This window comes from Zonotrichia leucophrys, chromosome 13 (assembly GCF_028769735.1).
Source record: "Zonotrichia leucophrys gambelii isolate GWCS_2022_RI chromosome 13, RI_Zleu_2.0, whole genome shotgun sequence".
Lineage (NCBI taxonomy): Eukaryota > Metazoa > Chordata > Aves > Passeriformes > Passerellidae > Zonotrichia > Zonotrichia leucophrys.
In genome coordinates, this window is record NC_088183.1 from 17,881,146 (window position 1) to 17,905,998 (window position 24,853).

The window sequence follows — 24,853 nt, forward strand, 5'->3', positions numbered from 1 at the left end:
AGGGGACAGCCGGGGGGTCGGGCTGTGCTCCAGGGAACAGGGACAGGAGCAGAGGGAATGGCCTCAGGCTGGGCCAGGGCAGGCTCAGGGTGGAATTTATAGAAAATTTCTTCACGGAAAGGTGGTGGCATTGGAACAGACTACCCAGGGCAGGGGTGGAGTACTCATCCCTGGAGGGATTTAGAAGCCATGTGGATGTGGCACTTAGGAACAGGGGCTAGTGGTGGCCTTGGCAGGGCTGGGGGAACAGCTGGACTCGATCATCTTGGAGGGCTTTGTACAATTAAATTCCTTTTGTTAACATTAATATTTGGTGACTAGTGTAAAACACATAAGGACATTTTAGTTGGGTTTTAAAGAAAGAAACCAAGAGAGAGAAGAGATGATTTTTTCTTTTGATAGAGAATCTCTCTGAGGGGTTGTGTTCATATCACAAACATTCACTTTATTACATTTTATGGAATGGACTTCGAATGCCAGTATATACAAGCCAACACTTCATTATTGGAGTTTGTGTTTATCCACTTGCCATTGTCAGCCAGTTCCCCTCTGTCTTCTTGTGCTGCTCTTTGTTAAAGTGATGATTTATGAATAGGTGGGTTAGACCTCTCAAAGTACAGCGTGGTGAAGTGGTTCAATAAAAGTTATTAAAGTAAAAAATCTATAGTCTCCTGTGCTCTGTTCACCTTCTCTAGGAACCCTCAAGAAGAGATCCTTAAGCTAAGCAAACACTGTATGCTGAGGCTCTAACACAGGCTACAAACTGAGAGGCCTCACCCAGCCAGAGCTCTGCTGAGTGGAGCCACTGCAGGCAGTCCCAACTCTGCCCACAGAACTGCAGCATTGCCCCCTCTCAGGGATGAGAGCAGCACAGACCAAAAAAGGGTGCCAGGTCGGGGAGTCTGCCATAAAACGTTCATTTTACAAACAGCAAATAAAGACTTCCAGTATTCTTAAGCTACACAGTACCAAATAGCATTTGGTTCTTTCATGTAACTGTGTGGCCGCATTTCATTTATCTTCAAAAGAAAACTTTGGCTTCTGCTGATTGCAGGATAAATAAAGCTGACTTCAGGTAGTTTCCAGAGCCCACTTAGAATATGATTTTTCTCAAAAAAGTATCAGTGTTTCAGCCTAAAATTGAAAGTGAGAGAGTGAAAGGGTGATTTAGACGAGCCTGCCCCAAACCCATGCACGTTTCACACCCAGCAGCACTGCTGGCTTGCCACAGCTGCACAGCCATGTAAAGGAGGGGATGACAAATGGCTGCTTGTGCCTGTGGCTGCCAAGGAGTGAGAGCTGCTTGTAGCAGTGAAGGCTGAAGGATTCTCCAAGACAGAAAATAATTTGTAAGGAAGACATGGAAAGTGGTAGAATCTGTTCACGTGCAGTGCAGCAGGAAGAGTATAAGAGATGGGTTACAAAATTATTTTGTTGCCTCTATTTCATGTTTCCAGATCTCTGAAAAAATGCAGCTCGGCAAACAACAACCCTCCATATGTCTCAACTTCAGCAAGTGAGGGTTACCTCAGTGAGTTACAGGTTAAAAGCAGTGAGGCACCACTGTGCAGTACTGAATCACCATCCTGGCACTGCACCATCCAGGACAGAGCAGCACCATGCACAGAAGCATCCCACTGTGCTGCACTGCACTGAGCTCCTGCTGCTGCCTCAGGGCTCTCACTGCAACAGAGCAGCTATTGAGGAGGCAATCACAGTCCCTCTGTTCTCTCTGGCAAACAAAGAACAACAGTCATGATCCTATTCATCCTCTGGGACATCTCATCTTGAAGGTTCCAACCTGCTCCAAGCTACCAAAATAATTCTGCCACCTGTAGTGCTCTGCAGCTGCAGTGCAGTCCTGCACACCCATCTCCAGCCAGGTGAGGTGTGGTATGAAATGCAGCTATGAGCAGAAGAGCCCAGCACAGCCACTCAGCTGAAGAGCTGCTGTCAGAGTCAGTGCTGCTGATGCATGCACACCTCACACACTTCTGCTGGGTACCTCAGGAAACACAAGGAAGCTTTTTGTCCACATTGAATTCACTGAGGTTAGGTACCTGGATGCCCACTGGCACAATTCCTCTCCTGCTGAAGTAGGAGAATGAAGCAACTAATTTCTACTAAAAATATAGATAATAAGCCCAGTAAAACACATTGACCACCATGAAAAACAAAGGGAAAAGCAATTTGGAGTAGTGGTCCACATTGCCAGGGTTCTGAATTGTGAAATAACCAATGATCCTGTGCATTTTGTTCCTCAAGACACATTTGATTTTCTCATGATTTTTCATGGTCAAGTCACTGCAGTTAACATTATCACTGGAAATCTCAATGCTTGTGAAGCTGATTTTTTGTTTATAGCTGGTGATGGAATTTTTGAGGATGTTGGTGATGTTAACTTCTTCCATTTCTTCAGTCACTTCATTTGCAGGCCCCTAGGAAACAAGAGTGGGCAGTTTTAAGGTCTGTCTTCTCCTGCAGAGGAGGAAGACCATAAGGATAAAGACATAAGAGTACAGCTTCATATGTGGTCATCCCAATACTCAAACACAACCTTCAGCTGCTGCCTAATCCTAGGAGGGCCTGAGGTCCAAGAGATGCCAGCTTCCACCACTGTATTCTAGAGATATTTTCAGATCCTTGAGCAAGTTTACTCTGGGTAATCCAACATCCATCTCCTACAGGATATCCATCTCTTACTGTCTACACAGCAGCTTAATGGCTGGCAACTCAGTATTGCAGTGGGAAACCTCCTTTTTCCCAACAGGATTTGGGCCCGTGATGTCAACTGGACTACAGTCATACCTGATTATTTAATTTCTCACACTAAAGTTGGGCCCTTGAACAACTCACTCTCACAGTCCCCACAGAACACTGTGGGACAGATGTTTGGAAGCGTCTTCTGGGAAAGGAGGAAGAAGGGTTCAGTTTTCCTCTGGCAGAGGGAGGTACCTCCCTTATTGGAGTTATTTGATAGAGATTGAAAAGTTGTGTTATACTGGCTCTTCTCTGAGTGCATTTGGAAGGAGCAGCAGTGCTTCCTGCTCACATGAGCTCAACTCAGGGCTGTGGACCCACTCCAGTGCCTGGCCCAAGGGTCTTTCTGGCTTTCTGGATGTGGTCCTGTGAACCCAACAGGACTGCCAGCTAAGGCTGCTGCTCACAAGTCTGCCAGAGACACAGCATTCCTGTGCTATTCATGTATTTGTTACACACAAAAGTTTAGATTTAGTGCCCGTTAGGAGAAGCATTGTTGATGTATCCATAGCAAGAAGACCACGTGTCTTGTTCACTTAATGGAGAACTAATTGTTGCCAGTCCAAGACCGCTGGCCTCACTAAGCTACATCGGGCCTTACCTCTTCTGGGACTTTAGCTGCACATTTCTGTGAGGAGCTGTAGTGAGCCACTGCATATTCCACAAGGGCACCAAAGATGAAGCTGAAGCAGATGCCAAGATAAACATCAATGGCCTTAATGAAACAGTTGGTTTTTGAAAGTGAACTTCGTGAGCCGATCATCAGAGTTGTCATAGAAAGCACTGTTGTAACTCCTTGGAAACAGAGAGACACTTTTCTTGTGGACACTTTGGAGAAGTCTTGGCCTACCCTTCTGTTCATGTCATTGCTCTCCATTGCTGGCCAGTTAAAGCACATCACTTCTTACCAAATCCAAATCATCCATCATAGCAACTGAAATAGCAGCATTCACTAGCTTCACACAGGCTCTCCCTGCCTTTGGGAGCTTGGCTCCAACAGGCAGTTGGCTCTCTTGTTTTTCATGCTTTCAGTAAAGAAATCCCTCCATCCTGCTTTCTCCAGAACACACTACCTGTGCCCTGTCCTCTACTCTGCAATGGATCTCCTGAGAGCTTCAGCCACACGCAGCCCTGCAGGTGGGCACGTGTCCCTGCCACAGCATCTCCTCCACCCCAACTCAGCTCTGCCCCAAACAACAGCAGAGGCGAGCAGACCATTTATCCCTGAGCAGGTAGCTCAAGAAAAGTGCCATCTACCCAGCCTTCAAAGGCTCCTCTGTCTGCTTAAATCTTCTCCCTTCTTCAGGCAAGAACTCACCAATGCAGGTTCTTGCAGGCACTGAGTCCAGTGTGATCCAAAAAGAAACCCAGGACAACATGACAAGCAAAGTGGAGGGCACATAGGTCTCCAATATGAAGTAAAGGACATTTCTTCTCAGTTCAAACTGTAGTATCAGTCGTGGGTAACTGCCTGTTTATGAAAGAACAGACTGGTGAATGTGAGGTTCCCAAGGATCCCTGAAGTAAAACTGGGACAGCCCAGCACCAGCACCAGCTGATGGAGCTCAGCAGAGCTTATGCAGGTAACACACCTGACACGGGAGGACACACACAGCACTGACAAAGAGGCATCTGAACAACCCCATCTGAGCAGCAGCTGCCTTGCAAAGGGTTCCTGTCCCTGAGCATGACAGGAATGTCACAGCAGGGCCTCAGCTCCGAGCAGAGCAGGGCTGATGATCTCACCCACTCTCACACTCAGCACAGCACCATCCCCAGCACCTGCTCTGAAGGGCACAGCCAGGCTCAGCCTTACCTGATGGCTGAAAAACAGACAAAACGTTGTCTCCTGATGTCAGCAGGCTCGGGCTCACATCCCAAAGCACGTCTGTGCCTTATCATCACAGAGAATCAGACTCACATTTTCATTAGTGATTTGTGATAATGGTGTATTTTTGAGCTCTCCATCTTTTAAAAACCAATTTGTTGTAAATACTGACATAAGGGTTCTGAGGCTGGATCAGTACTGTTTTCAGGATGTATTTCTGTTCTATAAACAACAATTCCCTTTGAAGGGTAGAAACAAAGCCCATGTTGTTCATGGCTGTGTATGCAACAAAACAACAAAACACTGTTATTTTTAAAACCTTGTCATTCTAAGGAAGACTTGCCTCCTTTCATACTATCTGTAATTGGAGAAAAGAGTATTTTACACTGATAATGAAAAAGACATTGAATTCTGATCTACAAAAATATGTTATTCCATCGTGATAGAATTGTAATTTACAAACAAATGTACATTTTAACAATTAATTTTACTCCTAGTTACTGTAAACATTGCTTTCCACAGTACCTATACACTGCATACCTGGATAAAAGGGATAGAGTTTCTTCAGGTATGTGTGGAGGAAAATAGGAAGAAGGAAAAGAAATTAAAATCCATCAAATGAATACATTATATTTTAAACTTCCATCTTTCTGTGGATTTCCATCTTACAGAATATCCTGACTGCAACTAATAGGATGACACCACCTTTCAGTTCATCTCTTTTTGTGAGATTAAGATCTGCTAAAGGCTTTACTGGTTCAGGACTGAGTCAAACGATCCTGGCCCACAGAAGGAGAGGAGATGGGAGGGGGAATAGCCAAGAGCTTTCAGTGCTTTTTGCTCTCCCAGCTTTACCTGTCTCCTGCTGTGACCTGGAGACCAGGGTGTGGTAGCGCTGCACCGTGTACTGGGAGAGCCGCAGCTTCTCCAGGCCGTGCACGGAGCTGTTCCCCCTCAGCCAGGTGAAGGTGACATCGTTCTCATCGTAGCCCCCTGAGGAGAACACAGACCCTGTGTGATTGCTGAGGCCAGGAGAGCCCAGTGTGCCTGCTCTGCTTCCTGTGGGGAGCAGAGCCCTGATCCTGGCACTGCACACTGCACAGAGACCCCTGAGCTGTGTCTGACCACGTGGGGACACGTGTGCTTCCTTCGCTGCCCTTGGTCTGCTGCTCCACATGTGGACAGGAGCAGCCCTCTGGGAATGGCACACAGCGTGCAAGGCTGCTGAGAGCCTGCTGCAGCTGTTTACATGGGCTATTCATGTTTTCAGAGATAATCCATTGCTGTCATGCACAGCTTGATTACATACAATGGGACATTAGTACTGCCGTGGTTAACCCTCAAACACAGACTCTCTCTCTGGTGTCTGAGGAGAGCAGGAGAAACACAGTGGTTAAGAAAGAGAATTCAGATCTCACTGAGCCCCTTACCACAGAGTAGAAGCACATTTCACTGAGTCATCTATTCAAGTGCTTCAAAACATCAGAAAATGCATTTTCAATTAGTCAGGAGCTTACAGCTGAGACTGCTCTGTGGTTATGAACCAGGCTCCTCTGACTGGGTACACATTGTCCAGGAAACCTGCACATAAAAACAACCTTTTCTACACATCATTCCTCATATCCTCAAAGGCATTAAGTTACTGAGGACAAATAAATGCACACAACATTTAGGTAACACCAAATTCCTGCCTCAAAGCAGTGGGACTTCATATATGCCATCTGAGTGTGTACCTCCAGGGATGACATAACCTCACGTTAGACTGAGGGATACCTCAGTCTGAGGGGTATATCTTGTACTGAGTTGCCAGCCTGCCATTCCCTTCAAAAATTTGACTTAATTTAGGAAACAAGTCCATCAGTTTCACTGATTTAATTCTTTTATTAAGAGCCCTTCTTTGAGACCATGAGTAGGGATGCTGTGATTCTGATAATAAACCATTTGTCCTGGTAGAAGGAATCAGATGAAGTTGCAGCTCTATTTACATCTAATTGTGTTTTCTTATTAGACACAAATTACCAGAGCTTGGGCGTGATGAACTCCTAAATTAGGTGTCCAGAGCATGAATCCCTGAGTAGAATTCTAAGCATGTGACTTTTCAAAGTTCCTAAGTGGTTTTATAAATCGTGGTTAATCAGGAAAATTTTATAAGTGATAGATTGTTGTTAATTCATCTGGCGTATATTTAAATAGCATTATTTCTGGGCACTTATCCTAATGAAATCTCCAGTGGGCAATATGTATGTAATTTCATTGGAATTATACAGCAACTGAGCATGATGTAGGACCCAATCAGTTTTAAACCAGGACTAAACATGCTCCACTTTAGCAGAAGAGGCCAATCATTATTATTTCAGGAGCTATTCCTTGTAATAAAGTTAACCATGGTGAACTAATATGATTTTAATGTGAAAATAATATGTTCTTCCCTAGATGCTTTATGCTGCAACCCCAGAAGTGAAAAAACTGGTATTTTCCATGCTGAGATGGTGGAAGTTTGGTTTTGTGTCGTGCAGCAGGAGCTGCATGCTCATCACAGGTCTGGAGCAGCAGCAGTGCACTGGATGAGCTTTGGGACAGCAACCCTGCAGTGGCACGCATTGCCTTGGAGTCTTTCTCAGCCAGCATTGCCTCAGGTGAGCTTTTAATCTAACTGAGAGCAGAACTCACTGATAATTCCTCTTCTTGAGATTTCTCAGTCTGACACTCTTCTGTTGACAAGGGTCCCATCCTCTGTAGCCCCTCCCTAGTGGGGGGCAGGTATCACACACCGGGGTTTGGCCCTGATTTCAGCTCAGGAGTTTGAGAGCCACATTCAACTCTAATTCTAGTGAGAACCACCCTTCTCCATGTCCTTTTACAGTGGGGATTTCGGCGCTGCAACAGGTATTAGCTACCTAAAGATGTCAGAATTTTTCCTTCTTGTACTCTGTCACAGGTACTTACCTTGCAAGTTAGTTTTGAAGAAGCTGTGTGTTCAAAAGAATCTGAATTTTGAAAACCAGCCAACATTACTTCATCCTTTCTGTGCAAGATTTAATTATCTACACTTTAATAAATATTCTTTATTACCACTTTTTTGCATAGATTGCACAGTGACAGGAATTTTCTGGGCTGTGGATTACAAGACAAACCTTTGAAGAATGATGACACAGAAGTTGTTTTCTTTTGGACATTATAATTTGCAGGAATAAAAATCTACTCCAGAAAGTCACCATGCTTAATCCAAATATTCAAGATGTGTAGTTACTTATGAATAAAAAAATTTAGAGTTTTCTAAAACATGATACTTACAGCTTTCTAGCTGCAGTCGGCATGTTTGGGTGTCCATAGGGTATTTTGACAGGTCCATGTTACAGGCAACAGTAGTAGTGATTCTGTAGGGAGAGAAAGAACTCTGAAAATTGCAATAAAAGCATGTTTTACACAGCAAACTGGATCACAAAGCTCTGCTCTGTCAGTTAGATTATTTGGACGTATGATATGAAGAGAACCCTCAAGAACAATCACTGAGAACCCTGAACAATTAACTGAGAACCCTCAAGAACAATCGCTCTCTGCAGTCACCCCAATGAAAATGTAGCCCAAGGAGGAATTTTGCTTTGATCCGGTGGGATATAGAGTGCAGAGTCACATTTTTTTCCCCATTGCTACAATTTGCTCACCTTAAGGAGTCAGTACTTGCGACTTGAGGTGCAGTGACTAACTGCACACGTACTCTGGCTTTCTCTGATGTGGAGGTAGGTGAGTTTTGCTCTGTAGCTGAGGTAACTGGGACTCAGTTAATGCAAGCTAAGGAGAGCACTGTAGGAATTGCTAACTCAAGTGCTGGGTGCCTTCTTGCAGTTCATGGACAAATACACTTCTTGGTAAAAAACCAGAAGTCATCACTGGATAAGCAAATGGTTTCCCACTATCAGTTGAACTTATACTTTGTGACGTCCTCCTTCCATTCCTCCCATGCCTCCATCTGGCTGGATTTTTCCTCGGTGACACCTAAACTCATGAGCTTTCTGAGCAGGCCGCAGGATACAGCATAAACCGTGATGGGAGACCCTGATCCTTGACTGGCATTTCTGGAAGCCAGAACAGGGGGAAATGCATCAGCAGAGAATGCTCACAGCTGACTTGTTGACCCCAAACTCATGACCTGTGACAGCTGGGACCTGCTCCTGTCCAGGGTAATTCTGGAAATCTATTCTGAGCCAGCAGCAGCAAAGCTGGAGGTCTCTGTACCTTAAGGCATACAAGACAGTGCCATTAGAGAACAGCCTGACGAGGCGGTTGCCCACAGTGACGTCGTGCAGGAAAGACCTCTTTGACTCCACAATGTAGGTGTCTGGCACCCAGAGCAGCTCCACCAGGCGAGCATCCAGCGTGAAGCTCCTGTTGCCGTGGAACACCAGCCGCGGGTCCGTCCAGCGCTGCTGCAGGGAGATGGTGGCTGTGAAATCCTGCGGAACAGAGCAGAGCCTGGCATGTGTGTCCAGGCACCTGCACGGCACAGCTGGGCACACCAGTGTGTGACAGGGCACAGAACACATCCTTATTCAACCTAGCACAGCCAGGCTTCAAGCTTCAAGTTTCACTTTTGTCACAGTTTTATTCACTCTGTAATATTTCTAATACATTTCCACTCTAAGGTGTGGAGTTTGAGGGCTAAAGATTATAATTACAGTACTTCATGTTTTTAATGGGCAGTTTTTATAACTGATGCCTTTGTGCCCATTTTGCAGAGAACAGATAGGAAGCACACACTTGAGACCACCCCACAAGCCATTGACATTACAGATCAGTCATTGCCTAGAGCTAGGAAACTCCACACGTACTATAAATCTGGTCATCAAGGAGGCATTGGCACTTTGGGGAAAAAAGGTAAGTGAATCCAACCTGTAATGTCAGGGACATCTTAAAAACACCCCAAACAAGTCAAAAAAGAAAACTTGCGCCTTCTATTTTAACAGGAATTTTGAATCTAAGAACACTGGGATTAACTGGAGTTTGGCCTGCCCCCGAGCAGCACCACTTGGCTCTGAAGCTGATGCTTTGCTGAGCCTTCTGGACACCACAGGCACTGGTGGACCATTCAACTTCCTTCTCACAAGGGATGCCACACAGGATTGATTTTTTCTACTTCCACAGGGTCTGATTTCCAGAAGGTGCTGAGTTTTTGACCTGTAGGACTTTTGGAACCACTTCTTTTTTCTTGTAAGCCCACATTACTATGGCATCTACACAGTTGTCTTAGGGTGATGTTAAGATGTTTGTATTCCTAATTGTCTGCTCTGTTTATGCTGGATATTAAGTTCTGCACCTTTAAAACTGCTTCTGAAAGTGAAGCAGGGGAAAAGAAGTGTGCAGTTTGTTTTCAGAAACTGCACTTGCTCCCCCACATTCCTTCTCACAGACTGGGTTGTCTGCAGCACAGACAGTGGGACAGAGCTCTCCTTTGCTTTTAATTAGTTTTTAGCAAGCAGATGCAGAGAAGTTCCCCAAACTGTGTTTTTTATTCTTTTTCTTGGAACTGTTTGAATCCGCTCTAGACTGAAAACCCACAAAAACACCAGGAGCTCATGCCCTTGGCCCACTGGGTCCAGGACACGGCATTCCAGCATGGAAGGGACTGATAACAGACTGATGAGCCAAGCTACAGCCCATGAAAAGGACTTTCTGAATTTGCCATCTCTTCAGAACAGCAAGAGGTTTTATTGTTTAATATTATTATTTTTTAATGCTTGTGTATACTTTGCTTGTTAAATAACCAGGTTTTTCCACTTATCTCCAAGGAAATATTTTCGTGAACCGGTTGAGGGAGCGGCCACTTGAATCTGCTTTCTAGAGGAACCCTTTTGGGAGTTTCCTCCCATATTTGCCCTAAACCAGGACAATAGTCTGCAGTCATAAATGAGCTCTGTTTTCATCCCACTGCTGAAAGTGGTCAACAGCCCCCAACAGCAAAGCAGTTTCAAAATGACCATTTCTGTGCTGGACACACAGGAATACATGTGAAGTCTCTCAGGCATATCTCAATCTTATCTTGTAAAATAAAAGGTTTTTTTTCACTTACCATGTCACTCTCAGATATACTAGAAATACTTGCAATGTCCAGACTCATTGCAATTTGCACAGGTTCTCCTGCAGAGGAAATGAAATGCTTCAGCAGAGAGAAGGGAAGTGTGGAGGGCACAGTGAAGCCACTCAGGAGGCTGTGCAGGGCGGGCACTGTCCCCAGCCTCACTGACCGTCACTAAAACTGCAGAGGCCCAGAGGGTCACACACAGTTTCAGAGCATCAGGCTCACAAATTCTATGATCTGAAATGCAGTTGCCACTGTTAGGGAGGTGGAGTTCTGTGTTTGGTGGTGGTACCAGAGGGTAAATATCCACTAATACCCATTAACACCGGCTGCAGAGCTCAGAGTTTAGATCAGCAGCGTTCCAGTGGCATTTGCCATCGGACAGGCAGCCAGGGCCACTTTGTCCCTTGATCCCAGCCCGCGCCAGGCACGGAGCGGCCAGGCCAGGAACCTCTGCACAGAGCGCTTCCCACAGCTCAGGGGGTGCTGGGCAGCCCCGGCTCCTGGCGAGGAGGCACCGAGAGGAGCCCAGGTCTCGGTTCCCGAGAACCGGCGCTCCTGAAACGCGGAGCAGCCGCGGCCTCGGCCCGGCCCAGCTCCCGCCCGAGACAGGGCCGCGAACCGAGAGCCGCCAGCTCCGCGAGCCACCGCCAGAGGGCAGCACCGGCCGGGACACGGGGACGGGGACCGGGAGATACAGGGACAAAGGGACACGGGGACAGGGGGACGGGGGGACACGGAGACAGGGGGACAGGGGGACAGAGGGACACAGGGACAAAGGGACACGCGGACAGGGGGACAGGGGACACGGGGACAGGGAGATACAGGGACACGGGGACAGGGGGACGGGGGGACACGGAGACAGGGGGACAGGGGACACGGGGACAGGAGATACAGGGACACAGGGACACGGGGACCCGGGGACAGGGGACACGGGGACAGAGGGACACGGGGACAGGGGACAGAGTGACAGGGGACACAGAAACACGGGGACACGGTGACGGGGGCCATGGGGACACGGGGACATGGGGAGGGGACACGGTGACAGGGGGACACAGGGACAGGGGATCATGAGGACATGGGGACAGAGGGACATGGGGAAAGGGGGACACAGGGACAGGGGGACAAAGGGACACGGGGGCACAGGGACACAGAGACCCGGGGACCCCACGGCAGGCCGGGCTCCGCCGATGCCGAGCGCAGCTCGCCCCTTTCCAGCACAGCCTCTGTGCCTGCGTGACAACAGAGCGGGGCCTTTCCTGCTGGAACTGCTGAAACTGCTGCTCATCGCATGAGTCACAGCGAGGAACGACCAATGCACACCATTTCTGAAACTCTTTTCAGGTGGTTTTGGCTTTGATTGTTTGTTTTAACGGGTTCATAAACTTATCTCATTTGCAGAAGATGTGTACTTCTGTTGTTCATGTCTCTGTCTATTCAGACTCAAACCCACTGCATTTACTGAGCACAGAACACAACTGTGAGGCCTCGGCTCCAGGGGAGGTCACACCAGAGTCCTGGCTGGATTTGTTTAACATTTGCTGCAGATGCAGTGGATCTCTGCTCTGTTGTAGAGAAGCATCTGCTCACTGGTGTCACAGGATTTAGAGGAGCTTTTCTAATCCTACATCAGGTCAGCCATTCTAGGCAGAGCACAATGGTAAATTCTGTATTGTCTCAGACTCTTACTACCATGGCCAGAAAAAGGGAGAAGCTCAGGGCTGCCAGTAGCAGCAGGTCAGTCTACAATGGGAAATATCCATGGCCTGTGAAAGCTGATGTGAAATTTTTCTGCCAAGTGAGGTTTCATTAATGGTTCAGGCACAAAATCAAAATTAATAAAAAATAAAAATGGTCATTGCTGTTTTTAAAACTTTCAATGATACTTTTTAGGTTCTGAATGTCTTTCTGAGAAACCTTTTCCTCTGTGTGATGACAGCACTAACATGGAAGGTGGGAGACCTGATACACAAATTGCTCAATAGCCTCAGATAAGTTCCTAAATTCCTGCCTGCTCCCAACTCCCCAGAATCTCACTAGGGTTTGGAACAGATTTGTGTCACAGTGTGAGGTGAAAGCATGTGTCAAAAGTCAATAATCAAGGCAAGAAGAATGGCTTTGTTCCTCTAGAGCTGCATAAATAGCAGTAATAGCTGTACGTGACCAAAAGTAAAGCAGAAAATCACAAGGGTCAGGCTCTAAACAAAGGCTTTTATAGTTAGAGCAGGATTTAGTTATTTAGTCAAGTCTTTCAGAGAGATGTTAAAGTTTATAAATTCCCTGCTCTTCACCTTACAGCTGGACCTGATCCCAAGCCCCACACACACATGCACCAGCTATTCAAGACAGCAGTGGCTGCAGAGAAAGGAGGGCAGCCTGGGACACCAACTAATTTAAAAGAAACACAACCTTTGAAACTGAAGCAAGGTCAAAGCCTGCTCTCCCCTCCACATGAGTGTTACAGACCGATTTTAAATGCTCCCCTGTGTGGAGCCAACATACCACCAAAGTAGGGCCGCAGGTATTTGTTGTACCCCATGGTGAGGTTCTCAAATCCAGGAAGGGACGTGGTGCCCCTGCCATGCAAGCTGGATCCATGACCCAGAGAACTCCTGGGGACACAAACACCAACTGTTACAGGCTGGGCTGGGCACATCTGGTGTGCAGCTGCAGCTGCTTCCAGCTTGTGATCAAACAAACAAACAAACAAACAGTATAAAATAGTTATTAAAACCAAGTAGATAATTGAAATCACAAGCATTTGCTCACATTGCTGTCCTGGCTGAATAATTAGCACCTTCAAGAGGTGGGAAAATGGCAAATTGCCTCAGCTGATAGCTACAGGTTGCACACACAGTATCTTAAGAATGTTCTGTTCAAACAGAAAAACCAAACAAGATCTGTAGATCACAAGCCTGAGAAAAAAATCCCAATCTCCCCTTCCCACTCCTTCTTGTACAGTCTATTTAAGGAATATTATTTTCTTTTTTCCTCCCATTTATGACAAACTGAGACAAATCTTGCAGCCCAACAGCTCCTCCTCTCTAATCTCTAGTCCCCTAAATCAGCTTCTTCCTCATAACATGTGAGTGTCAGCTTCTACAGCAGCTGTCAGGAATAATACTGGAGGGGACAGGTGGAGGACTGTGCACTTCACAGACACCCCCTCAGCCCTGTGGGCAGTGCTGCTCCAGCTGCTGGCTATCCTGAGGGTCCAACTCTAAATTACATTTACCTGTTGTGGCTGGTCACTGAAGGCAGAAGCTGAGTTATGAGGCTGACAGATCTGTACCTCACACTGACAGTGAGAGGGATGGGGTTTGGGCTGTAAAAGGTGAGTGTTAAGGTGCAGGGTGGCACTGCCTCACCTGAGAAAAGTGTAACAGTGAAAGGTTGGGAGTTTGTTCTTGCTTTGGGCAGCAGGAGGTGGGAGGCAGAGCCTTTGCTGCTCCCAGTGCCAGGACCTGTTCTGGGCAGGAAGCAGCCATGGAGTTACTCACAACTCTCACCAAGGGTTTTCATCTGTTTCCTTCACAGCTGAGTTAATAGGGCCTTGGAGCTGCAGGATTTAGACTAAGCAGGACCTTACAGCAAAATAAGGTGTTACACAGTATGTATGTAAACACTTCAACAAATTTGGGACTTGTACTGCCAAGGATGGTAATAACAGAGCTGGGAACCTTGTGGGAGGCATTTCTGGTAAAGAACTACAACCTGTGCTGGTTCTGAACAGGAAATCAGGGGTTGCACTATTAATGGACATCATGTGGTTTAGGGACCTATGAAGATTGCTCTCTCCTATACCACGTCCCTGACTGCGCCCTGCCACCTTTGGGTAGGCTGGATAACTAGAAGCATAGTTTCCTTTTGACCCACATTATTTATGTGAAACATCATTCAAATGTTCCCTTTAAAACAAAACAAACTCTACCCTTACCTTTGAGTTGGAAGGAAAAGACACAGACCAAAGAAGGAAAAATATCTGCAGAACATGTCTGGAGATTGTTTCTGTATTTGCTCTGCTTGTCTGTAAAGAAAAAAAGAAAGACAAAGTCTTGTGGTTTAAGAAAAATGATTTTAATTTTTTTAAGGGAAGGAGACAGGGAGCAGAAATGCTGCACAGTCAGAACCATCACAGGTTGATGTTTAACATACCTGATACGCAGTGGCTCCTGCCCTTTTTCCTGACTAGTCTCATTTTTCAGCATGTTCTTTCACTTACCACATAAAAAGCCCTGGTGACAACTCAGGTCTTGAAGTCCTCGACAAATTCTAGCTCCTCTTCTCTCCTCTCAGTAAGGGATGGCAATAGCTGATGTTGAGAATGGCACCACAGGAACGGATTGATTAAACAGGAGAATGTGTGGGTAGCTCCCAGAGCAGTCAGACTCTGAAGCCAAGAGAGATCCTGCCCACAGATGGCAGTTTCAGCCTCTTTCAGTCGCAGGCTCCCCTGCCCAGCCTCACAGAAGTGCTGTAACTCTGTGCTCCATTGATTGTTTGTGGGATAAACCCCTGTGATTAACAGCAAAGCTGGCAAGCCACTCAGCATGCAGCAGAGCATGAGGTCATTGCACTTCAAAGGGGTTTCGTTGACTTTTCTGGGAGTGGAACCAATCTTGGCTGCTGGGCCCAGACTCCTCGGGCTTGTGCTGGCCTTGAGGCCACAGTGGCAGCTCTGAGCTGTGCTCTGCTCCCCTCTGTCTCCAGCTTCCTGCTGGAAGTGCTGCTCCAGTCACACTCCTTTTCTTCAGACCTAGCACCTCTCTCAGCACACATGGCATTTAGAGCCTCAGCCTCCAATGTGGCTGCACCATAATAACCCGAACATCATGAGTTTTCTGCTTGGGTTAGGTCCTTCCTGTAGAGCCCAGAGGACACTCTGCCTCCTCAGCCAGATGCACAGCTCTGGTGCTGTGCCACAGGACAAGCAGAGCACCAGGAAATGACAACTTTGCCCACACTGAGCCAGTAAAATACCTGAACATTCAAGTACTATGAATGCAAGGCATCCCACTGGAGAAAGGATGGAGTTTTTTCAAAACACAATATGCTCTAATACCAGTCCCACATCTGAATTTCCAACAAGGCTTTGCTCTTCTAGCCCATTCTCTCTGAAATTGTACTCAGATGTTTCTAGATGCTCTTAAGGGCTCCTCAGTATAATGTGAGGATGCAGGACCAGAGAGAGAATAATTTACCCACTCACAGCAATATCAGACCACAATTGTGATTGAAAAGAAGGAAGATTGGTCCAGGTTGTTGAAATACTTGTAGAAATAAGTTAATTTTACAAATCAGACTTCAGTTAAAGTATGAGACTTCATGAACTTCATCTGAGGAACCCCTCATGAGCATCTCTAATGAATATCCCATGTTTTGCACAGGATGACCGTAAAGACAATAAATATAAAAGATTGGGAGGCAGTGAAACTGAAATCTATAAGTACTCCTGGGCAAGAGAAAGGTGACACCAGTGCCCAGAGCTGAATATAACCACAGTATTCCTTCACTGCTCAGTGTGTCAGTTAATACAACAGCAATTCTGCTGTTACAGGGCAGGAGCTTTCATCAGAAATTACCAGTAGTGGGAAGAAATTGTAATAAGGTTGTGTATTCATGTTTCTCTGTCCAGCAAAGTGTTTCATTTTCACAGAAAAATGTAGCCTTAAACACTGTTTGGTGGCCAAAGGCCTAGTCAATACACCAAGAGGCTACAGCAAACACATGGCCACAAAATCCTCAGTGAACATGTGGGGGAATCTTTCTTCCAAGCTTCCAGGTAACAGGTAAATGTCAAATAAACTGTGCAGTTCCCCTGGTAATTCAGGATTACTCTCCTTGGTCCTGTGTGATGCCCGTGGCAAAGGGAACGGTGCTGGCAGGCCCAGCTGGGGGAGCTCAGCGCTCCATCCCTGCCCGGGCTGAGCTCTGCCAGCGGGAAAGGAGCCATGGACAGGATGGACAGGATGGACAGGATCACTGTGTGTATGCTCTGGCTGAGCACCTATGGACAGGATCACTGTGTCTGTGCTCTGGCTGAGCACCTATGGACAGGATGGACAGGATGGACAGGATGGACAGGATGGACAGGATGGACAGGATCACTGTGTGTGTGCTCTGGCTGAGCACCTGAGGGACAGGATCACTGTGTCTGTGCTCTGGCTGAGCACTGCCCCGGCAGCTCCTGCCCAGGATGGGAAAGGAGCTGGCAGGGCTGAAGGGAGGGAGCGGGGTGAAAGGAGCTGCAAGTGATGCATTAACTGAAGGCTTGACAATCCGCTGACAGAGAAGCATGCAAAGAAAAAACAGGAGATGGGGCCTCGAGGAGCACAGTTCAGACACAATCATTCATCTTACACATCTATTAGTCTGCGTTTCTGCAGGGCAGTGAAACATTCCTCGCTGCAGGAAGTTTTGGGGGAAAACCAGCCACATACCCTCCTGAGCACCTCCACAGCCCATATTTACCCAACACATTTATTTTGCTCTCGCAGGCAGCACAGTAAAAGCTGCACTGCAGCTGCACGTCCTTCCCTGCCAACGTTCAGTTTTCCTCAATAAATACTCAATATCTACAATAAGCACAAAGGTATTTCATCTGGATTGGTTTCCACATTACCTTGTTTTTAAAGGCCATTCAGCACCATGTTTCTTGGTGCAATATGGAATTTAATACAGTAGTAAAACAACCAAGGATTTTTTAAAATTCAGAATAGTTCTCATTTTAAATCACTCAAGAAATAGCATAAATGTTCCCCACTTCTAAGAACAGATAAATTAAGGTACACAGAGGTCAAGTTATCTGTCTTGAATGTCTTCAGTAAGACTATCTGACAAGATGAATGACCCTCCTGCAGAACACGCACCAGCAGCTCAGATCACTCGAGGCTCACTCGCAGCTCTGCAAGAAATGCCGACAGCAGCAGCACTGCTGCCACACGAAGGCACTGCAGCGTTCCCCCTGCTGCTGTCTGAGCCCGCCCTCCAGATGTGCACTGCCGAATTTCCCTCCGCATTCTGCACATTCCAGTCGGACCCACAGCCGCAGACACAGGGCCCCTCCCTGCCGGGGCTGGGATGTGACCGGGCGCAGGCATTGCTCTGCCAAGTACCAGGGTTTTTTCAGCTAATCCTTCACACAAGTGACCATCAATAACTGCTAACCTACTTCCTAAAAGACACAGATCAATTGACATAATTATATATTATAACTCCTTTAAATATTAATGCCCTAACAGGGAGACAATTGCACTTGGCCTAGGGACTCCTCCACTATTAGAAATTATGCCCCAGCATTAAATAAATTAACTCAATAAGTGTCTTACCATGAATACAAATTCCTGCTTAGGGCTTGCAGATAAAATTATTTAGAGCTGTTCTTTGAGGAAAGATGAGGTGCTTAAACTTGCAAAAGAGCAAGGGCAGCTATATTCATTAGTCTTTTGTTTCAAATGAACTGCTTTGTTTTAAACTCAAGGCATCCCTTGTAGAAGGGAGAAGGAAGAATCTGGAACATTGTTACATTTCTTCCTCTGGGCTGCGCAGTTTCAGTCCTGCAAAGATGCAGATGTCTGCTCCAAACCCCAACGGCAGCTTAGGGCCAGGCCAGCTCTGCCCCAGAGGTGCCCAGTGCCGTCAGCATCACATCCCACAGCACAGAGCACTGCAGGACACAGGAGGAGTCCTGGCTGTGGCACTGGCCAGCAACCTGTGCTGCTGCCTTGCTCCCGTGGGGTCTGGCGGGAGGTGGGCACGGCCACCAGCTCTGAGAAACTTCATCTGGATCCTGAGGCTGGAGGGAGCTGTTCGCCGTGCCCCGAGGGAGGTTCAATTTTATCTCAAAAGTGGATGCATTGTTTCTGCCTTTTACTTTTCAGTTTGTACATACAAACAGTTCAGAACTGCAAGTTACACATGAAGGACACAATTCAGGATTAAAAAAAGAGCTACACTGATTCCACTTGACTGAAACAGAAAGGTTTGTAGAAGAGGCCATAGATTCAGCTTATTTCTTTTGCTATAGATAGAGGAAAATTCCCATGAAAGCAGCACACGGAGACCCTTAAACACAGAGAATTTTACAAGTGGTTCAAGGAGATTTCCTCGGCAGCAGCCTCCTCCTTTTCCATGCCTTCTCTGCTGCACTGGCTTTGCACAGGTACTTGTTGCATGCCCAAGGGATGTATCAGTGAGCTGCTGAGCTGTTGTGACACAAACTCTCCCAGCAGGAATGCTGCTTGTATGCTGCAGCTTTTACCTACAGTGTCTGAATTCCCTTCTGAGCTCCCTGAGGGCTGGGAGAAATTTAATACAGGTCTCAAAAGTGAGAAATTGACACAAAAAGAGAGTGTGGGCAGGGAGAGGGGGGTGCAGTCTGCTTGGGAAGGGGGGGAGACACAAGCAGTGGCAAGAGTAGTTCTCTCTCTCCCCCCCTTACTGACCCCCACATCCCCAGGACTGAGAACCCACTGTGCTGCCTGAGGTACCACGGCAACGTCAGGCACCCCCAGCACCTGTGGGGACCATTTCCCAAATCCTGGGTCAGCACTCCCAGCTGCCTCAGTTTCCCCACAGGCCTCATTTACAGATAACACCAGCCCAAGCTGGCCCCACTACCCAGTGGCCAATGCTCACCCCTGGGCAGCCCACACAGACACCACCAGCCACCAGCACAGGGCCATCACATTTAGGGCCACCCAGCTCTGCAGCTCCAGCTGCGGGAAGATGTGTCTGTGCTAAGATGTACTAAGAATGAATGTCAAAGCAACCTGCAAAATGGGAGGTGAGAGCAGTGATGTGCCAGCCCTGAGCAGCAGCTGCAGCCCTGTGGGAGGGCAGCAGCAGCGCTCACCCCGTGCCAGCCCTGCTGCCACTCCCGTGCCAGCCCTGCTGCCACCCCTGTGCCAGCACCTCCGAGCGCTACAGCCGGGGCTGGTCCTCGCTGGGATCCTGGGGGAGATGATTCCTTAATAGACTGCTCTGTGTGCTAGCACAGGGCCACTGAGGGAGGAATACCTTACCAGCCCTGATCTGGCTTTACAGCCTGCTTGCTGCTCTGGTTCTGCCTCCCAAGAGCAGGATTAATTGCTGGGCTAGAAAATGGCGATAAAACAATCAGTTCATAGCACATTTATTTTCTGTAGCTCTGCATTGGGTCCTGGCAGCTTCAAGCAGAAGAAAAACCCACTCATGCTACAGGGAGAGGTGAGGCTGGGGCTCTTGCCAAAGACTACCTGCAGAAAGGAGCAGGGCAAGGCAGGGGCTCAGCACCGGCAGTGACCTGGAGCCAAATGCCACCCCAGCAGCAGCAGTACTGCCCCACTGCAGCCTTCTAGGTGACTGCCAAGCCAGACCATTGCGTCACTTATCTTTCTAGATTTTCCAAAATAAATGCCTGAAAGACAGACTAGAAAGAGGAGGGAGAAAACTGACATTCTGTGAAAAGAAATGCTGTTTTATACTCTAGGCTTATTTACATCAAACTCTGTAACTTGACAACGGTGTCTACAGCAACAGAGAAAATAAACCACTCAGTCATTACCAGTAGGCTTTTTTTGGGTGAAATGACACAGCAAACACAGACCTCAAAGCAGACTCAGACAGCACAAGAACCACTTTTAGTCAGTGCTTTCCCACCCATGGCCCTGGTCCCAGGCTGCAGTACTGCTCAGCCATCCCCATTGGCTGAGGCCTTTGCCAAGGAACACATAAATCCAGGTAGTGACCCTTCCCTTCCCTTCCCTTCCCTTCCCTTCCCTTCCCTTCCCTTCCCTTCCCTTCCCTTCCCTTCCTTCCTTCCCTTCCCTTCCCTTCCCTTCCTCCTTCCCTTCCTTCCTTCCCTTCCCTTCCCTTCCCTTCCCTTCCCTTCCCTTCCCTTCCCTTCCCTTCCCTTCCCTTCCCTTCCCTTCCCTTCCCTTCCCTTCCCTTCCTTCCGGCTCCGGCTGCCCTTTGAGGAACACGGTGCTCAGTGCTCAGTGCTCAGTGCCCGCAGCAAATGCTCCGCCACCAAACCTGCTGTGTTCTGAACACGGCCCATGGGCCTGTGATGCTCATACCAGAATTATATTTCAAGTAAGAGCAAAAGTTCTGGACTGATACCAGGCTTGTTTTTTTCCAATCTGTAACCCCATTTAATTATTTCCATTGTGACGTTGCCTGTGACAACCTGAAAACATTTTATCTGTGTGCACATCAGCACCCAATGTTCATGATTTTAACTCCACTTTAAAGACAAAGAACACAGTTTAAATGTAAAAGAAGGTTGGTGTAACCTCTTGTCAGGTACAGGAATGAGTTTGGGAACTGACAATTAATTGGATGCACAGTTTTAAGTGCTCAACGTTCTGTTATTATGTCAGATAAATGCACAATTATGGTTTTATCTTTGGCCAAGCTCTTACTTGATATGACATAATTCCTTTTTGCTCCCTAACTTGTTAAATAAATATTTCATCCATACAAATGACTTTGACTGTCAAAAGCTGGGCAGATATTATAATTACACAAGATTAGGATTTATTGGAAACAGTTGTGTACCTTTATATTAATAGGATGAAATACACTCGGAGACAACCAAACAGATCAAGATGTACTCATTAAATGAGCTGCAGTAAGTACTAGCTTCTAGTTTTCATGTTCAAGAGAGAGAAAGTTATCTCTACTGATAGTGCCTCGTATTTGGAACTGTTCTGAACACCATAAACATAAAAAAAAATCTTAATTAAAAGGCTTTCTTTTAGTTTAACTTTCCCCCCAAAGGACCTAGGCCTATATTGTTCTATCAAGAGAGGGGTGAGAAATATTTTTAAGGAAAAAAATCCCAAAACCCTTTAAACGAATCCATGACTGCTTTATGCTGCTGTGCAAATGAGATGGCACTGAGCAGTGGGATGCATCCCAGGGGCACAGCAGCATCTCCACTGAGCAGCCACAGTGCCTTGGGAGGTGAGGGTGCAGCAGGGACCCCACAGCTCTCAGCATCTCTCCAAGCACTGCAGCAATACACCCAATTCAGAATCTTTTGGGTCCTCATTTTGTCCTCAACAGTCACAGAGAGCAGACACAGACACATCCCAGTGTTTTGCTGCTGGGGTAACTGGATGTTGATTATAGGACAACACTTCCTATTATTATTTTCACTATTTGAGAATAATAATTCTTGCTGAGGAGCTCTGGCCAGTGGAAGACTGTGGCTTCATGTTATTCATGTGGCATATGTAAGCTCCCAGCAGAGCAATGAAAGAGCAGATAAATGTCTCACCTGAAGCTCTTGTCCTCTGCTGTTACGGGTGAGCAGGGGTCCCACGGCACTTCCCCAGGAGCTCCAGCATGGCAGGTGTGGGAGCAGCTCCTTTGGCACAGGTCTGTCAGCTGCCAGGTGTGGGTGCTGTCTCCACTGGTAAGGACCTCTTCGAAAAGCTTACCCAAAGAGCACTTCAGAATTTCCAAAATTAATGTCCAAGGAGCAAACCTTTCCTGCTTTTGGGTGAAACAAAATGAGGTGGAAAAATCACCGAGGTTCACGTGGGTTTATCTTTCTAAACTTATCAAACAGTGCTGATAGGTTTGCCAGAAGGAAGACAGCTCTCAGTACTTAGAATGGGTTGAGGCTTGGTAGTCTTAAAAATGTCTCAGCAAAAGACAATGCAGTACAGAAACATATTTTGTGTTTAAAAATAGTCTCAACGCTTGTTAAAAGGGATTTAGCGATGTTTTTTTCCTGTATCAGCAAACGGAGCTGTATCAGCTGACAAAGTAAAAGGGTAACTCTGGGAATGAGGAAATACTGTTTTATCTAATTTACTAGAGCCTGAGGTGAAATATCAACTCAGCCCTGAGATCTGATGGGGTGTAAATAGCCTAAACAAAAACACTGCTGCACTTGCTTTGGAGGGGATGAACTCAGAGGTCTTCAAAATTGTGAATGGTGTCACAAAAGACACCTTTCATTTTACTGATGCATTCACTGAAACATTTACCTTTGGAATAGATTGTTTTGAATACTGTGGAAATAAGGAAAAAGGGGAGAAATTTATGATGGAATTTTCCCAAAAAACTGTGAAAATATTTTAAAGGGATAAAACCAAATTACTGCAGACGTACATTCAGGTTTGCACCTCAAAGGACAGAAAAAGCCTGTATATCATTTCCCCACAGTTCAGCAGGTGCTACCTGCAGGGATCCTGCCCTGTGTGTTGGGGCTGGAGTCAGCTCCCCATAGGCTCTGGGCGGGGGACAGACTTGGGCATCTGGGATAGAGCAGCTTTCGGGCCTCTCCTTCTCGGGGTAACGCTTGATCTTGACCTGTCTGCCTGGGAATGCACACACCAAACCAAAAAGGAATCCATAAAAATGGAGGAAAAGATCTGACATTTTCCCTCATGATTATTTAGTTTATGTTTGTTACAGTATAAAGCACCACCAGACCTGGCACAAATAAAATAACCAAAAATCATGGGAACACTTGTGAGCTCATGGAGAATGTGTCCCTGTGTATGAGACTGATAATTATCTGACAGGGAGAAAATGTCTGGTGTCCTTAAAGGCCATGTAGCCTAATTATTGCTACATCTATGGTCAAGCCACATCATCACACACCCCTGAGGAAGCTTTGTGGCACCTGGAAAAGTACTGACCAGTATATCCCCACTGTGGGGACCGGCAGTGCCCTGGCAGAGCCTTGGTAAGATTATCACAGGGAATTTTTGTATGCCAGGGCCATATCTCTGCCTGCCAGTGAACTGGGAGATTGGTACAAGGAGATAAAAGCTGATGTGCAGTTCTGGCCTTGTTATCAGAGGGAAGGAATAGCTCCTGCAGTTATTTATAGTGTGCCTCTGTGCCACATGCAGGCAGTCAGTGCTCACCTAACAACGGCTGAGGGAGAAGCTGCAGCCTCCAAAGCCACCCTGCGGGTTTGGTTGCACCCCAGCACCCTGGTGATCTGTGCTCCAGGGCTGTGTCACACGGTGCAATGACAAGTGACAGAGTGTCCTCAGCTGTCCCCATGGCTCACATGCCACCCTGGCTGGGACAACAGGGTGTCTGCAAGGCTTATCCACTGAACATGCTTTGGGAAAATTGAGGGCCACTTTGGGAACACTGCACTCCTCCCTGTGATGTCCTGAAAAGCACAATCTTGAGACACACACCAGATGCCATGTCACGTTTGCAAGGGAAAATGTAAGTCTAATAAATATTAATTCAATGGGACTTAACACCACATTTTTCTAGTTGCATTTGATTAAATTTTGAGGAGTTCTGAGCAAATCCAAAGCCTTTTGTTTTCCATTTGCCAGGCAGAGACTGTCCAGAGCACGACAAGCATCTGCTCTACAGGAACAAACTACTTTCACTGGAGACTCCTGTCCTAATACTCCAAACCCTCTGATCCCCAAATGCCCTGTAACAGCTTGTATAGCCTGTGAGAGCAGACCCTGCAGAATGTGTGACATTATCCTTACACTACAAACATCCACACACATCCACACCCCCATAGACATCTGTGCACATGCACAGGTTCCACACAAGCTGATAACCCTAGCTGTTTTGCCCAGCTCCATGCAGGGAGTAGGGAGCACTGGGAGGTGTCTCGAGCCATGGGGTGGGTACAGCCTGTTCCCCATGGAAGCCTCAGACCATTTCCTTGTTCCCTTGTCAGTATCCCAATACCTGAGTGCCAGCTGTGCCCCGGGTTAATTCCCAGCTCTGCCTGTGTGGTGAGTGGGAGCTGAGGGCTTGAGAGCTGCAGTGCTGCCCCTCATTGGGAACAAGGAAGAAACTTGCAGAGCCAGGGACCAGGTGCCCACAGAGCAGAACACAATACCTGGAAAGCACAACCACAGAAGACCAGCCAAACACTACTATTGCCCCTTCTTTGCCAAGTGAAAAAAAATATTCAAAAGTCCCAGCACAGGGAGCAGGTTTGACCAGCTTTGTCACATTTTTGTGTTCTCTCTGCTAACACAGACCCAGACAGGGTTTTGTCCATCCCTTCCAGACTGTGTCAGTGCCATGAGAACCTCTGGCTCTTCCCCCAGGGCAGCTCCAGCCACTGCTGTTGATTTCCTCCAAAGAAGGAGATGCCTAGAACAGGGCACCTCCTCACTCCATGGACTTGTCCCTGGAGGAAAGGCACAGCTCATGCACAGGGACTCATCCACTCTGTGAAAAACTGCCTTAGTTCC

The 24,853-nt window shown here is 47.0% G+C and overlaps 1 protein-coding gene across 9 annotated transcripts in view; it reads right to left on the reverse strand.

Moving 5' to 3' along the window:
- The window catches only part of GABRP (gamma-aminobutyric acid type A receptor subunit pi), a 28,201-nt gene extending 6,170 nt beyond the window's left edge, over positions 1–22,031 (reverse strand). For 4 of the 9 annotated variants that reach the window (XR_010441978.1, XM_064725323.1, XM_064725327.1 and 1 more), the window contains exons 1-8: positions 14,887–15,104; positions 14,602–14,691; positions 13,167–13,276; positions 10,656–10,723; positions 8,825–9,042; positions 7,883–7,965; positions 5,444–5,581; positions 4,079–4,231 (exon numbers count right to left, since the gene is read on the reverse strand). Coding sequence is in view for 8 of the 9 variants with exons in the window: in XM_064725323.1 (XP_064581393.1) it covers positions 4,079–4,231; positions 5,444–5,581; positions 7,883–7,965; positions 8,825–9,042; positions 10,656–10,723; positions 13,167–13,276; positions 14,602–14,657 (826 nt within the window). In the remaining variant the exon portion in view is untranslated. Of the gene's footprint in view, positions 1–396; positions 2,439–3,361; positions 3,556–4,078; positions 4,232–5,443; positions 5,582–7,882; positions 7,966–8,824; positions 9,043–10,655; positions 10,724–13,166; positions 13,277–14,601; positions 14,692–14,886; positions 15,105–21,927 lie in introns of those variants that run through there. The other 5 variants (XM_064725321.1, XM_064725322.1, XM_064725320.1 and 2 more) reach the window with 5 other exon arrangements.
- Between the last annotated feature and the right edge of the window lie 2,822 nt (positions 22,032–24,853).